This window comes from Lissotriton helveticus, chromosome 7, assembly GCF_964261635.1.
Source record: "Lissotriton helveticus chromosome 7, aLisHel1.1, whole genome shotgun sequence".
Lineage (NCBI taxonomy): Eukaryota > Metazoa > Chordata > Amphibia > Caudata > Salamandridae > Lissotriton > Lissotriton helveticus.
Genome location: NC_136068.1, coordinates 432266654 through 432283808, shown reverse-complemented (window position 1 = coordinate 432283808; position 17155 = coordinate 432266654). Strand labels below are relative to the sequence as shown.

The window sequence follows — 17155 nt, the reverse complement described above, 5'->3', positions numbered from 1 at the left end:
ATATAAAATAATTTGATACATTTTCATTTTCAGCGTGTGCAATACAATAGGTCATGGCCAGATATCGGTGTTTATTTCGAAGCATGGTCACATGGTTCGCCTGGGATTACATAGGGTTTCTGAAAGGAGGACGGAGCTCTGAGTCTGGACGTCAATTCAGCAAAAGACATGGGGTAGAAAACGTGACGTGAAAGGGCCACTGCCATGTGGTACCCCTAGCGCCTACCCTACTCAGACCCGCTCTGTGCGCATATTGGCGCATCAGTCAGGGTGCACTTGTACACTGTGTATTAGACACCGATCCGTGCACCGGTGAGGCTTTTAATTCGAATATTTTGGTGACCTATGAGCAGAGGCGCTACTAGAGCCACATTTCGGGGGCGGGGCTAAGAAAAAAATGCGGGGGGAGCTGAATCTGAAAGCAATAGGCAGAGTGGAGCTGCAGGGACTCTTAGAAGGGGAAAAACAACAACAGTGCCTCATTAACATAAACGGTCTTTGAAAGACCTGTAAAGTGCTCGGGTGCGGCTGTGTGTGTGCCCGGGAAGCTGTCTCATCCTGAGCTGCCACACCGACGGGGGGGGGGGGGTGCTGAAGCCCTGTGAGTCCAATGGGTGTTGCGCGTCCGCCTACGAGGGGTACCCCCATAGCGGGTGTGGAAGCCCAAAGAATGCTAAGTCGCTTCTCTGCCTGCTGTGCCCGGGTGTCTGCCAGCCTCTTCCTCCGCGGAGCCTCGCAGACTTGGGAGATTTTGTATTCCAGCGGTGTCGCTGAGCCTGACAGCTCTGCGGCAGAATGCTCTATTTTTAGCCCATCGGTTGCCATTTTTTACCTGTAAAAATATTCATCAGCATCCGTGTGACAGGCCATCAGTTTATATAAATGCTTTGGAGCCCAGATTCCTCCTTTCTTCTCATCCCCCCTCCCGTCACCTCAAAATCTCCTTTCTTCTCTGGCGTGCGGTGCTGAAGAGATCCTGGCACAAGGAGAGGGGGTGAATAGGGGGCTTTTGACTTCGATTCAGCCCCCGCACCTTCAGCTCCCAGATCCCTGCATCACCGTTTTCTCATGGACGCCTTCACTTGTGCATCTCTGGGCTTTGTTCGGTGTCGTGCGGCTGTTTTTCTCCACCCCGAAAACTTTATGCCCGCCTCGCATGTACAGCCAAGCTCGTGAGACACCCTGTGCGCTCCGGCTGCACAAGTCAGGCGTGAATGCCTCACCGGAAGAGCGATCTCCTGTCTGTGCAGGTCAGGGTAACTCGCCGCCGCCTTTGGGGCAGGACATAGCCCTGTGCACCAAAATAACAGCGGCCCCCATTAGTGAAACACATAGTAAGATAAAGTGGCCCATATTTGCAAACAAGGCAGTTTTGAATTTGCAATGAACGTTTTATAGGTATATGGGGCACTACATTCATTTTTAGGTCTCAGCCTGCGTAGGCTGCACTTGTGCAGTCTCGCTGGCGAGATTTTATGTTTTCTAGTATGGCTTACAAGCCAGCTCTTCTCCATTGGCTGGCTTCCTAAACGGCGGCCAGCCATTGGAGAAGAGCTTTATCCGTCACTTTAAGCCCCGCCCGTTTCGGATTGAGGGGCGTGTTTTTTTTGCTTCTTTCTCTCCTCTTCCCATTGGCTGTAATGTAAACAACAAGCCAATGGGACAAGGAGAGAAAGAAAAACACGCCCCCCAGTCGGAAAATGACGGGGCGTTTCTCCGACCCATTTCTGCTGGACCTCGGAGAAACATGGTGGTGTCATGGCATGGGCTGCTTTCCAGCCGGAGCTTGCTTGTGCATGCTCCGCAGAGGCTTGGGGCAGAGAGGCTCCATCAGCGACACATCCCTCGGATCTGCCCTCTCTCCGCAGGCTCGCCTCCTCTCTCTGCCTGTAATCTCGCCTGCTCTGTGCTGAACTTTCTCTCCCCAGGCTCTCGGCTGCCCTCCTATCATTATCCACTTATTCTCAGTTCTCATCTCTCAGGCCCCCCAACTGCCAGCACCCCTCCAGCTGCCGTCCATGGGCAAGTTACGGCTGAGCCCTCTCCCCCAGGCTCCAGGCTGTCCTCCAAAGCGCCTGAAAGATCGCCCCACCTCCAGATGCACAAACTGATCCCCCGCGCTCCCAGGGCACCAGCTGCGCTCTTGTATTCCCCGAGACTGTCCCCACCCTCCGACCACATCTCTCACCGGGCAGCGTCCTGTAAATCTGTATATTGACGTTTAGTGTCATCAAGGCAGAGTGCTCCTCCCTGGGCCCCCGGCTGCCTCACTGTGTACATCACATTTTCCCAAGGCTGATCGGGCTCTCTACCCACGCCCACTCCTCTGTTCTTGACCCATTCATACATTATGCTCACTTTGGGATGGGGGTGTGCACCATTCCTAGCTGCCCCTCTGCAATCTTTGAGCTGCGCGTTCTGCCTATTTGACGCATGGGGGGGCAGATTAGCGAGGAAGCCTACGCCCCCTCGTTCTCATGTCTGTGCCATGAGGCAAGGTATTCCTGAATGCTGCACGCAGCCCCGAGTAAATTCTGACTCCTACATTTAATGGTACTCTATACACCGACTTCGGAAGGATGGCATGCTGATTAGGCCATGCCAGGATTCGAGCTCTTGAAGTGTAGGTCGCAGTAGATATTGGCGCATTGCAAGTCGGTGAAACATAACTTAACTGAATAGAATACTAGTGGACCCCCCCCCCGCTTGCTACTTGTGATTCTCACTGTGGGGAGTGTGTGTGAGGGTGCAGCGTTTTTGTCTTCTGCGCTACTCGTAACGTTCCCTATTCGAGAGGGGATGAGGGGCGAGGGGGTGCTCAGTGGCTCTAACATGCCCGGCGCCTCCAGGTGGTGCGGTAGTGCGGTTGGTTGTGGTTCCGCAGCACAGGACCACGGAGGCGAGCGAGTCGGGTGCTGTCCCCGTGCCCCCTCCCGCATTCAGGAAAGAACAGCGCGAGATCGGCAGACGCACACGGCTGGGTCTTCTCAGCCGCCTTAATTAGCGCCATTAATTATTTTATTTAATTGTGTCCCTGTTTATTCCTCTGTGACCACGGCATGCGAGCCACTGTGCACGACCAGGACATTTAAATCGAAGTCTGACTCCGAGATCGCTAACCGAAACGTGCAGTATTGACCGAGATTTATTCATCCGGTCCGCCCCACCACCCCTTCAAAACATGCAGTGGGCGACGCAACAGTCGCCAACTAAATGAGCAAGCATTAGCAAAGCCAAGCGTTCTGGCTTTTGTGTAGTGTAAAGCTTTACGTAAGCTCTAGTAAAATACAAATGAAAGGTTTCCCAAAGACCCCAGCGTTTCGAGGTTCACAGCACAAATACAGCATGGGCAGTGCGTGCAAAGCAGCGCGAGTGTTCCGGGGGCTCCCATGCGCTGGAAGGAGCCCCGGAAATAGAGAGAGACCCGCCGCCTATTGCTGCGGAGAAGCGCGAGGCACACCGTGCCTGCCCCCGCCGCTTCTGAAGAGGGGGCCGACCAGCGAGGAAGGGTGTCTGGCCACGCAACAGAGAGAGACTCTCCCCCCCCCCCCCCCCGAGCCGGTAAGTGAAGCCGGCTGGGAGGGGGTTGCAGGGAAGCACCACTCTGGTGCCTCTCTTCAGGGCATCCCCGCTTGGCAGAGGGCTGCCCCGACGCTTTCCCCACATTTGCGGAGCCCCGGTGAGTGGATGCTCCATGTCGCCCGGTGACATATGGAGCTTCTGACTCAACTCAAAATTATACAAAATATCAATCAATCAATCAATCGTGGACATTTGTATAGCGCGCTACTCACCCGGTGGTGTCTCAAGGCGCTGGGGGGGAGGGGTCCACTACTGCTCGATGAGCCAGGTCTTGAGGAGCTTCAATTAATACAATTATGTTTTGTGTCAACAGACAGATTGTCTCCAGTCTGCAAATAGCCCACATCCCTAAACGCACCACGGTTCCCAAAGTGCTAAGCGGCCCATTGGATTCGTTGTAAGCGTTTTACAAATACATTGATAATATCTCCTCAGGGATGAAGTCATGTTGTCAGTTTCCTCTCTCCACTTAACTGGGGAATACATATCATGCCACAGCTTCCCTGCCTTCCCGCAGCCCAGGGACTCTTGCATCAAAGTGAAATTTCTGTGGTCGTCTCCCTCTACACACCCCTCCAGTTACTTCCTGCCTTTTTCATTATCTCTAAAGTCACATGTATAATTTATTTATGTATGTAATGTAGTCGTATTTCAAGCAGAAAGGGTGCACACAGCAGTGATTGTGGTGGTTAGTATAGTTTTGTAACCTAACCGTAAACATATGGAATACTCGCACCATCTGTAATAATATGCTTGGCAAAGACAAACGTGTGATCTTAAATAAATATTCATTTAAATTGTTTTGCTGGCGCGTTCATTCATCAGTTGCAAGATGGCCAGTGAGTTGCACAGTTCTTGTGAGGGCGGTATGTCGTTAGCGTTTGGGTTGGAGAGTTCCCTTACGATGCTGAAAAGCTCTTTGCTGTTGTGTGCGTTGTTATCCAGGCGGTCTTTGAGGGAGCTTAGTTAATCTCCTGCGGCAGGTCAGCCCATCACCATGTGACTCTAGGCAATAGCTCACTTAATCTTCCTGATGGACCCCAGCGGCATGACGCCCTTGGGTAATTGTTCGCACTTTACAAATACTGGATTTACATTTTACTTATTCCTTCACCTTTCCTTACGCCCTTGTTCCTTTTTATCATCCCATTTCCACGCGTCCCTCCAGTTACTTCCTGCCTTTTTCATTATCTCTAAAGTCACATGTATAATTTATTTATGTATGTAATGTAGTCGTATTTCAAGCAGAAAGGGTGCACACAGCAGTGATTGTGGTGGTTAGCATAGTTTTGTAACCTAACCGTAAACATATGGAATACTCGCACCATCTGTAATAATATGCTTGGCAAAGACAAACGTGTGATCTTAAATAAATATTCATTTAAATTGTTTTGCTGGCGCATTAATTCATCAGTTGTTCAGATACCTGTCGTCTCCCTCCCACCCCCTCTTCCATCACCCCTCCTCCCCCGATTCCCGGAGTGCAGGTTAAAAGAGAAGGAAATCAAAGGGACCGCCGGGCGCAGCCCTGAAGCACTGTCGCATCCATTCAAATGCAAGCCTCCTCGGCCAGAGGGTTGGGTGCTGCCCCCCTCCTTACCCCCAGAGAGGGTCTACTCTAGATCCTGGAAAAGGTGTTGCCTTTGTGTGCTTGAATGGTTGCCCTGAGATTCACTGGGGGGGTCTAGCTTTCTGGCTGCACCCCCTTGAGGCGTGCCTTTGTGAGCTGCACTGGATTAAGAGGGGAGGGGGTGGGGATGCATGCACTACAGCTCTGCTGGTGCCCACTTCCGGTTAGTAGCTAGTGGCACTCGCCTGTGATGTTGAGCCACTGGTTTTACTGCTTCATTGATGTGCAGTGTTATTTGCCGTCCTTTTAGCTTCCCTAATCCATGTAGAATTCCTGGATACACTCACAGGATGTCCTTCTTCTCTGACATGTGGTATGTCGTTGCTAGGAGGCCCATTATCTGTGCTGTGACGTTGCTCAGTAGGCATAGTCGTCGTAGGTGTTTGGCTGGGATTCCTGCGTAGAGTGCGTTGCAGTAGTCTAGTCTGCTGCTGACGCGGGCCTGTGTCACCGTTCTTCTTGTTTCGGTCAGGATACACTTGTAGATCCTGCAGAGCATGCGGAAGGTGTTGTAGCAGGAGGAGGAGATGGCGTTGACCTGTTTAGGCATGGAGAGGGAGGAGTGGAGGATGAATCCTAGGTTGTGTGCATGGTCAGTGGGTGTCGGTGCTGTTCCCAGTGTGGTCGGCCCCAGGAGTCATCCCAGGCTGTGGGTGTGGGTCCGAGGATGAGTACCTCCGTCTTGTCCGAGTTCAGCTTCAGACGGCTGTTCCTCATCCAGTCGGCAACGGCCTTCATTCCCTCGTGGAAGTTGGTTTTGGCGGTGTGCGGGTCCTTGGTGAGGGAGAGGATGAGCTGGGTGTCGTCAGCGTAGGAGTTGATATTGAGGTCGTGTTGGCGGGCCACTTGTGCGAGGGGGGCCATGTAGATGTTGAACAGCGTTGGGCTGAGGGATGAGCCCTGGGGGACGCCGCAGATGATGTCGGTGGCCTCGGATCGGAAGGGCGGGAGGCGGACACTCTGGGTTCTGCCGGAGAGGAAGGACGTGGTCCAGTCAAGGGCCTTCTCTTGGATTCCGGCTTCTAGGAGGCGTGTCTTTAGAGTGTGATGGCAGACCGTCTCGAAGGCAGCTGACAGTTCCAGGAGGATGAGGGCTGATGTTTCGCCATTGTCTAGTTGCCGCCTGATGTCGTCTGTGGCGGCGATGAGGGCCGTCTCGGTGCTGTGGTTTCGTCTGAACCCGGACTGGGACGGGTCCAAGATGTTGTTGTCTTCCAGGTGGCGGGCCAGTTGCATGTTGACGATTTTCTCGATGACCTTCGCCGGGATCGGGAGCAGGGAGATGGGCCAGAGGTTCTTGAGGTCCTTGGGGGTCCGCCTTGGGCTTCTTGAGGAGGGCGTTGATTTCTGCATGTTTCCAGCTTTCCGGGAATGTCGCTGTTTCGAATGAGATGTTGATGACCTTCCGTAGTTGGGGTGCAACTTCAGCCTACGTACAACAACAGAACACATGACTTTCCGCAAAAAACTGAAAACATGGCTCTTCTGCTAGTTTCATCCTTTGGTTCTCTCTCCCTCCTCAGGATTTCCCGCATGCGCCATGAGACTCCCTCGGGATGTGATATGCTGCGCAATACAAGTATCCAGACTAGACTAGACTAGACATGGCAGCGTCTGCTTTGTTGAATACGTGGTGTGGACACGGGTCTTACGGAGATCCTGAGTGGATGGAGTTCATGACCTTGCGTGTCTCGTCATCGTTGACGTTGGACCAGGAGGTCAGGCTGTTGGCGCTGGTGGTGTTCACAGGGGAGGTGGGGTCTCGCGTAATCGTGGCGGTTATGGTGTTGAAGCTGTCATGGATGTCCGCGATCTTGCGGTGGAAGAAGATGGCCAGTGAGTTGCACAGTTCTTGTGAGGGCGGTATGTCTTTAGCGTTGGGGTTGGAGAGTTCCTTTACGATGCTGAAAAGCTCTTTGCTGTTGTGTGCGTTGTTATCCAGGCGGTCTTTGAGGGAGCTTAGTTAATCCCCTGCGGCAGGTCAGCCCATCACCATGTGACTCTAGGCAATAGCTCACTTAATCTTCCCGATGGACCCCAGCGGCATGACGCCCTTGGGTAATTGTTCGCACTTTACAAATACTGGATTTACATTTTACTTATTCCTTCACCTTTCCTTACGCCCTTGTTCCTTTTTATCATCCCATTTCCACGCGTTCCTTTTACTCTTCCTTTCCTCCTCTTTTTGTCCTTTCCCCACTATAGTACTCCCCTGCTTCTTCTCCCTTTTTTATGTACCTTTTGTGCCTTTTCCTGTTCATTCTTTCATGTCCCTAGTCCCCTTCCCTTTTATTCTATCTTGGGGGAAAATCATAGAGGAGACTGGCTGTAAAAATGTCTTAATCACTGTGGTTACTTACTTGCTGTTTGCCTTCCAGTTTCAGGGTCACACTCTGCATACTGACAGCGGCAGCAAGCTTCCTCATTGTCTCCTTCTCTACTGGAATTGTCATGAGTCTTTCAGGTAAACCCTAAAGCTACCTGGGTCAAAGTGGTGTTGCCTGAACCTCCTCAAGAATGAGACCAAGTCTGTAAAGGATCTACAGTCTGAAGAGTCCTCACTCTAAATTATTTTTAATATTCTTACCAACAATACCAATCCTAGATGCACTCAAAAAAATTACCAGTGTGCAGCATTTGAGGGAACAACGTTTTTCAGGTTAGGTCAGATAGGCAATCATTTGGTAAACACTAATTAATCTGTTATAACTGTTTTTCTTGGACAGCAAACAATTTAATTGATTAACAATGGTTCATATTGCATCATACGTTTTCATCCATCACGGTTTCGCTGTATAAAGAATTGTCCCGAAGTGGCTTAGTTGTACCTAGATGTGAGTTTCGCGCTTTATATACCAGAGGGCCTTTTGGGCGGAGAATGCTCATTGCTCTGTATAGAAGCCCTTTGCATTCAGATGTCAGTAGCCCTCTTCAGAGGCCTCAATGGGAGGGCAGGCCATATGGCTGTGCGGAGACCCATTGGGAAGAAAGGGCAGGTGGTTCTATGTGAGGATAAAGCAACCTTCAGTTCTGTGAAGATGTGTCATTTGGCCAGAGTGCTCGTAGTCATGTGCATGTTGCCATTGGGAAGCGAGGTCTGTAGTTCTGTATAGAGGGCATATTGGGAGGCATGGCTGATAAGGCTTCACTTTGGGAAAGTGACCGTTAGTCCTTGCGTACAGCATTGTCCTGGCAGTGCAACTTGTTCCTTTTTGTCTCTGTTCTCTCCTCTCTAGGCGTGGTGTTTGCCAGTGTCTCGTCCGGCCTTGGGGAGGTCACTTTCCTTAGCCTGACATCCTTTTTTCACAGGTAACTGAGTCTCCTTCACTCTCAGGATATGTGTCTGTTACTTACATAAATACCTGCTTTGTATGATTTCTTTCTGTATATTTCTGTCTCTGGCCACCACATGGCCTGCTCTGTCTGTTTATGCACCACCTCAACAGGCTTGTAACTATCAAAGTGTGCTGGAACTGGTGCAGAATAGACTGTTAGTCTGGGGGTGAGAACCACACAGTCAAAGAGCAACATGGAGAAGTGGGGATGGCGACACATGCCAAGACAGAGCAACATGGAGACTGGGGGAGGGAAATATATGAGGGAGACAGCAGGAAAACGCATGCATTCTGTTAGAAACTTAACTAAAAAGAAAACAAAGTAGCACCAAAAACAAGCAGTGTATGGGCACAGTAATGTGTCAAGACTGGGAAGGAAAGCCAACACAAACCATCAAATAAGAAGCAGGCTACTGAGAGTGACAATGAGACCAACAATTGGTAAACAATGGATTAGCTCTAAGCCCACTGTAAACTAACAAAATGTCTCGAAACAGATAGCGCATGCACTGCCTTAAGTGAGATTTTTTGGGGTGTTGAGGAGATCCAATTATGCAAAATGTGTCCATACTCCCATCCGCGGTTAACAAGACATTTTACACCATGATAAGAAATATTTGTTGTAGGCTGCTACCATTCAGTGATGATTTGTCATTTAACAATATATTTCAAATAATGTATTTTATTCTTGGGCAGTGACTTGCTCTCACTCTAAAAATATTTCTCTACCAAGCACTGAGTTGGGCAAAATGTTTTTGTTTCATGGAAGATTTTTCAAGTCAGAAATGCTGTCTTCATTGTGCAGAAAACATCTCCATACTACAGCAGTACCTCATTATTGTTCATTCCTCCTGTTTTATCCCCTCCTCACTTTCCCCCACAGTGATGTGGTCTCCTGGTGGTCGTCAGGAACTGGCGGGGCTGGCATCTTTGGTGCACTCTCCTACCTGGGACTGACTTGGGCTGGTTTGTCACCGCGAAACACGCTGCTCATCATGCTAATCATACCCATCCTCCTCCTGGTCAGGTGAGGCTATATAAGGCATGGGGAGCCTAATTATACCTTGAAGGTGCAGATGCAGCCTTCTGGGAAGCTGTTTGCTCTTAGCAGATATAGCTTACCTTGCGGGGAAAGAGGCCACTCTGAGTTTGAGTGTAGGGACTTCTGGAGGTGTTTGCACTGGAGTGAGATGTGTCTGTTAAATGACATTTTTTAATAGGGTGATGTCTTCTGTGTGGCATAGGGGAGGCCTTGTAGGGAGAGTGTTTCCTTTACGTTGGTGGGTGTGTTTATTGCACAAACTATGACGTTGGCATTGGTCCAATGCACCAACGATGAATGTGAAGGACAGATTATGGTAGGCCCATAAAACATTATTCAGTGCCTTGTTGAAGTAGAGTTGTTGCTATTGGGTACTAACAATCCCTGTGAAGGGATCAGTGGCGCCTAGTAATTGTAAGAAACCTATTTTGTTATTAACAATATCACACACACATTGCACCAAGAAGAATGAGCACTTTTAAGTGTATCACTACAGGAATAACCTGTTAATCAATATTTGTAAAGCAACTACACCGAATATTATAAAAACAGCAATAGAGTCCATTATCAATAACAGGAATAAAATGGACATTTCTAACATGGTTAAAATGGACCCAACCACCTACTTCTATGTGTTGCAGTTAGAGAGCCTAGAAAGTAGAGCATCTTGCAATCCAGAGTTTCTTAGAGAGAAGAGATGTATTGAATATCTTGTTGACAGCAAAAGCTGTCTTTATCAGTGGAGGTATGAAGACTGCGTTCACTGCGAAGGGTAAACCCCCACTGCGGTAGCGGCCTTCCTCCAGGACTTGGGTTTATCTGCTTTAGGCGAGATGTACCCTCTCAAAGGTTGGCAGAGTATCTTGTGATAATCTGGACGAAAATCCTCTCCTGCCAAGTTGTCAAGTGGCTGTCCTTATCTACTAAATCTTATCAGAGATTTTAAGTTCTGACAGAAGTTTTGGAAGTTTGACATGGACTATGTGCATCAAAGGTGTGCATCCCGGACGTTTTCTTATGAACATATAAGACAAGAGGATTCAACTCAGACTATAATATTTTTGCTTTGTCTGCATTTGGTTTTATTTGACCTTCACATGGTGGTAAGTAGGTACTTGTCCCATACTGAAGTCGCATCAGAATGAGTTGAGGCTTTAACAGTTCTTGAAAAGATAAGGTCAGACAATGTCTGCATCAAACGGCAGACTTGACTATGATTCTGCATTAATGGGAAAAGATGGGGACTTCCGGTGTCTGAAATCAGGAACATGGCGACTTTCATTTGCTAAGATGGAGTAGAAACCTACATAAAATTGAGTCAAACCTAGGGGGAAAGTACCTAAAATAAGATATATTTCTAATATGTAATATATTTGTAACATAAAACAAAGGCAATCTATGCATCATGTATGTAAATAGCAAAAATGACATCGATAGCAAGTATAGCGAAGCATGAATACTTTTTAAACCTTGCATTGTTACAGGTAATTGATGATTATGTATGTTATAATTTATCTAAAGTGGTTTATGCATGTTGGGATTAAATATACCAGTGATGATATAAAATAGGCCAGATTAAAAATATGTGGTAAAAAGCAAACATTAATCAGTCGATTAAAATAGTTCATACAGTCTTTGTGGTATGTGAATACATATCGTCGGTTGACTTACATATTGAGTTCATCCCTCATCAAAGGACGTGTCGACATCAGGTGCACATGCAGCATACGTGTGATGTTTAAGAAAATCATACAATGCCTGTTGATTGTTAGTAATCTGCACATTCGATTGACCAGCACTTGGTTGCTTTTTCTAAAGCCCTCTGTGCACTGGGCCAGGGACAGGCTAATTTGCATATAGCCAGGTTCTGAGCTGGGATGGGGCAGTGAGCTAAATAACGGTGATGGATCAAGCCCTGATCTTTGGACTGGGTAAGAGTGGTCTGCTTAATTCAGACACTCTGTTCATCACCACCCCCTTTTCTGAATCATTTTGTCCACCATAAGCGTGGAAGGGTATACTCAGACATGAGTCCCTTGCTCACTGCTCCATCAGGATTTAAGCAAGCCGGGCCGACGACGCCTGAAATGGCAGAAACCGGTCCCCGGAAGCTTGTCTCCTTTCTGGTGAAGAATTGGCTTGGTAGTTTGGTCTGCCCTGTTCCCATGATGCACTGGGCCAGGGACAGACTAATTTGCATATAGCCAGGTTCTGAGCTGGGATGGGGCAGTGAGCTAAATAACGGTGATGGATCAAGCCCTGATCTTTGGACTGGGTAAGAGTGGTCTGCTTAATTCAGACACTCTGTTCATCACCACCCCCTTTTCTGAATCATCTCTCTGTGGTAATTGTGGCTCCTCTCCAGGGGGCTTGAAAGATAACAGTAATCAAACTATACATCCAGAGCTGCATCGAAGAGTGCTACTGGTGATATTGATCGGTCATAAGTAGCATCTTGTAGAACGGATAAAGGCATTGCTCAGCATTATCTCTGATGCTCGTGTAGAGATCTAATTGTTCGCCTCCATATCAAGATTAGCCACTGGGGGCTGTTCTAGTTGTAAGTCCAAGATGACTTCAGTCAGACAGTTTATGCACCAAAAACACTGGTTTGTAGCATTCACTTAGCAAAATATGAGCATTCACTGCTCACTGAGTTCATATAGGCAAGCATGTCCCACATAGCGTGCTGGAGTCTCTGCATCGTTATTCAGCTTGATACGTGTACTCCAAATTTTTTATTTTCTTGTCAGAACAGGAGAAAGATGATGATACCACAGCCGATTAGCAGTATGACGATTGGAAACCCTCCAAAGAGGCTAGAGAACAAAGGGGGGAAAATGATGGAATCAGCCCAAAAACTGCTTTAAATCCAGTCACCAGACCCATTGTTCCTAAGAAGATGTACAATACCAGTCATCAAATATGAATGAAATATTGTTTGTATTTGGTATTGGATGTGTAACAACCTCTGAATTGAATTTTTGAACCAGTTGTGGCTGTCTGCACGCTATAATTTTCAGCTGCTGTAGTCAACAGTATTTCTTTTTGTTATAGAACAGATAATAGCTCGTTTAGCTGGGCAAAATGCATAGATTTCATGTCTATACTAGGCCAAGGGGTTTTTCTTATTATATTTTGAGCTAGCATGTACAAAGTCCTTCCACAACATTGTATTATTTCCGAAACTGTTATCTGGTTTGGCTGACTAGATTCCAATCCACAGCAAACAACATTTGTTAGAAATAAATGAGAACCGTTATTTGGGAGTTCATGTTGTGTGGAAATGGATGCAATGGTAGAAACAGATAAAGCACAACTTAACCCTGGCGTCAACGTGTTACACATTCCATGTAATGATGTGGTGTCACACAGAAGGGAGTGACCAAGGAGAATTTCTGCTATATGCTGTACTTTTATACACTGGATCATCTTCATTTTCATCTAAACAGATGTAGGAAAAAGGAAATTTACATAAATGGAACAATTCTGAATTGTGCATAGTTTCATAGAAACAAATGGATTTATATTTTTGGTAGTTGTGAAAATGCAGCGTTGCAATGGGCAAAGAAATTATGTCATGTATAAACCAAGTAATAGGCGTAATATCACTAACCGTAAATGGGATGTCTTCCATTTGTCCTGTACTCAATAGCATTAGTGTGGATTCTTTCTTTGCCATTGCTTTTTGAGTTAGTGTTAAATTATATGCTTCAAACATGGTTTAATTGAGAAGCTGCCCAGGCACAAACCCTGATTCAACTGTTTGTATAGTGCCCAGTTTAATTGAACAATTACTCTTAGTCGAGCCTGCCCGTGTTGTAACCATCACAGGTCTCCTTTTATAAGGTCTAAGGCAAAGGAAAGAATGTGGTTCAATGAGCACACTCTGTTGGAAAGTTTCTGCATTCCATATTCAAGAACGTTAAAGACTGCTTCATGTTTTCTTAATCTATTTGCCTAATTTTTTCTGGAGCTTCTTTATCGGAATATTTGTTTAATTCATTATAAATAGCATATATTCCTGTAGGGAGCAGTCTTTTATTTCTTTTAGGACGTCGTCCTAGAAGAAATTCTGAAACATCCATGTTTTTGCTAATTAAGGAAACGTGTTCTTTTACAGTTGAAAGACTAGAATGTTCTAGCCATCGCTTACCTATGCTATATGTGGCAACTACTACAGGTGTTTGTGTATTATCACATTGGTCCATATGATTAATTATAGGTCCAGGAGTGTTAGAAAGGAAATACTGAATACAGGTGTCAGAATTAAAGGGCCATAAGTCTAAATCTTTAATAGGTAATTGAGTCAAATCATAAGTTCCATTTTGTATCATATCATTTATGTCTGATTCAGCCATATTCTTTTGAAATTGCCAATTATTGAACACGATCAAATTGGTTTTTGGTATAGAAGGTTTCTTTAAGTCCTTCATTGTTCCAAGTCCTAGTTAGGTAGTCAGTTTCATACGTCTTTATTTCGATTTTTTACATCATAAAAGACAGTCTACATAAAAAGAATAAAACCAGATCATACATACATATAATTCTAAAACACCATATTTCATCCAACACAATTCATCATTTAAAAAAAAGGATTAAACAGTAGTTTTAAAGACGCAGTATAAGAAAATACCCATAATTAAAATTGATATCAAGATACATGAAGGTGTCTAGCTCTGATAACCCAAGCCCACCCTAGGTACTTAGCTACACCTATAACCACAATATCTGAGGTATTTGTTCTTAGAGCCCATAATGCCTCTGCACTCCCTCCAATGTTCATCTGACGACAAATGGGCCTAATCCATTTATTCCTTGGAGCTGAATAGGCAGGACAAGCAAAGAAGAAATGACCCACACTCTCCTTTTGGTCATTACACCAGCGGCAGTACTCAGTTGAATGGCCATGCCATGTCTTGGAAAAGGACCTTACTGGCAAAGACCCAACTCTAAACTGGTGGTATAATTTTTTGTCCAAGCTCCTAGTAATAACATCCCAGTAGTTCTCCAGTAGGGGATCCAATTTGAGCACCAGGAATCTACCCGTTAGGGTGGCAGCATCTGACAGCACAACAGATTGGTATCTAACAGATGCCCAATAGAGCATTTTAAATTCTTTTTGGGGGGGGGGAAAGCAGTAGACCCCGGGTTAGCCCACAATTGGCTAAGACCCATACTTTCCAAGATTAATTTCACCTCCCGGAGCCATGGAATATTACCAGAACCCAAGATTGATCTCACTTCCGCCAGTTCATTGGCAAAGAGGCTTAAATCCGGCGACGTCCAAATCCGTCTCCACAATGCTACCAGCCGGTACCGTGCCATCTCATTTATCGGCTTACAGCCCATATCCAACAAAAGAGGTTTAATTGGTGTGGATTGGGGTAGTCCTACCAGTTTGTGCAGGAATTTATTTTGGACTCTTTACCAAGGAGGTTAGGTCCATAAAACCCCACAGGTCAGCCCCATACAAGATGGCAGAACTCATTTTTGCTTCATAAATCTTTAATGCAGGTGTTACCCTTTTAGTTAAAGACATTCTATGCTCCTGGATTAGGCATCCCGTAAGGCGTACTAATCTTAAGTGGAGAGCATCAACCTGAGGCTTCCAGCGTAGGCGATAGTCTAGGGTCACTCCAAGGTAGGTCATAACATCCACCTGTTCGAGGCTGACTCCATTCATGCAAACGTGGCTTTTAATGGGGCGATTTTTAGTTAAAACCATACATTTTGTCGTGCTCACATTTATTTGCAGATCATTTAATTTACAAAAATCCTCAAATCTGTTAATCGCCATTTGAAGACCACTACGTGTCTTGGAGAGGATTAATGTATCATCTGCAAAGATGAGCAATGGGACTTGGTCCCGCCCAATGTGGGTGCATCAGTGGGGGTGTCTGAAAAAAACTTCACCACCTGGTTTATAAATAATAGGAAAAGGGTAGGTGCCAAAACGCACCCTTGGCGGACACCCCTCGTTACAGGAAAGCTGTCCGTCACCTACCCCGGTCTCCCCCACCTCACCTTAGCAAAATTGCCCTTGTGCAATCTTACCATAAGATCTAGGAGTTCGTACGGCAGTCCTAGCTTACCCAGGACAGCCCACAATTTTGCCCTAGGCACAGGATCGAAGGCGGACTTAAGGTCCACAAAGGCAGCGTAGATGGACCCTCCGCCCAACAGCACCACCTTCCAGTATACCAGAATAAATCTGAAGACCTGGTCGATGGTGCTGGTGCCTGATCTAAAGCCAGCCTGCAGTGGTGAGAGAATACTCTCCATCTCCATCCACCCTTGGACTTTGGCAAGGACCATCCTAGTGACGATTTTCTGCAGGGAATCTATGAGACTAATAGGGTGATAATTTCCAGGGACCGAACGATCCCCCTTTTTAAAAATGGGAAGAATTTCCACACCTTTCCAAGACTCTGGGATCCTTGCCCCCTTGGCAATAGCATTAGCAATCTGTGTAATATAAGGAACCCAGAGTTGGGGGTCAGTTTTGAATAAGTCTGCCGGGATACAGTCCATCCCAGGAGCTTTCCCTGCTTGAACCAAACGGAGAGCAGACTCAGTGTCATGATTCGTAAACACCAGAGAATGACGGGGAGAAGGAGGCAATGGAGCCCGAATTACCGGGGCATTGAGGAGTTCATACTCTGGGTCTTTGAACTGGGACGAAAAAAAGTCCACCCATGCTTCCGCGGAGATATAATTTACTGGAGTCTGCGAGTCAGGGTTTCTGCCCCATTTCACAACTTACCAGAACTTAATCTGGTTAGAGGATAGGCAGGCCTCATACAGGTCAGACCAATAACACTCGTCCCACTCTCTCCTCGCCTCCCACTGAACCTTCTTGTACTTTTGCCGTGCCAGTTTAATATCAAGGGTTACCCTAGATTTGATAGCTTTTATGAGCCCACTATGCGCCTCCCTGCATTTTTTATTGTACCATTTCTTGCTAGTGCCAGTTACTATCTCTTTCCCGTGCTTTAGAGGTAAGGTAAGGAGGGCCTTCAGCTTGTTGAAACACTGCTTATGTAGGTCACTGATCTGATGGACTACTTCCATATTAGAAGATAGATCATGTATGGCATTCAAGGTAGATGAGACTTCCAAAGATATGCTATCTAACAGGGCGGGATCCGCCACGACCCTGCACCCTCTGACCCTCCTTCTATCGTTGGTTAAAACAGCCTCTGCAGTAATGCACGTAGCTGCAAGAGACCTGCCAAGGCTACCAGAAAGCTTCAAACTTAGAGACAACGGGTTATGATCACTCTCAGGACGAACCACGACTACCATGTCTTCCAGGAGAGACCAATACTCCATTTTAACCAAAATGTAGTCAATTCTGCTTTTACTAACCCCATTGTCAAAAGTGGGATGACCAGCTTTATCGTAAATCGACCATTGGCCGCTCTCAAACCCCACTCTAAGCACAGCCCTAACCAGTGCAGAGCAGCCTCTGTACCCTTTTTTAATATGGTTCAGTGTCAAATTCGGGATATTCCACACAGCATCTTCCTCAGAACACAAGTCCTCTGCCTCACTCAACAGGGG

The 17155-nt window shown here is 46.7% G+C and overlaps 1 protein-coding gene across 2 annotated transcripts in view; it reads left to right on the top strand.

Annotated features, from left to right (window-relative positions):
- The window catches only part of CLN3 (CLN3 lysosomal/endosomal transmembrane protein, battenin), a 1158832-nt gene that overhangs the window by 329746 nt on the left and 811931 nt on the right, over window positions 1-17155 (top strand). For both annotated transcript variants that reach the window (XM_078652328.1, XM_078652329.1), the window contains exons 6-8: window positions 7591-7676; window positions 8449-8521; window positions 9431-9574. In XM_078652328.1, coding sequence (XP_078508454.1) covers window positions 7591-7676; window positions 8449-8521; window positions 9431-9574 — 303 coding nt within the window. The remainder of the gene's footprint in view (window positions 1-7590; window positions 7677-8448; window positions 8522-9430; window positions 9575-17155) is intronic.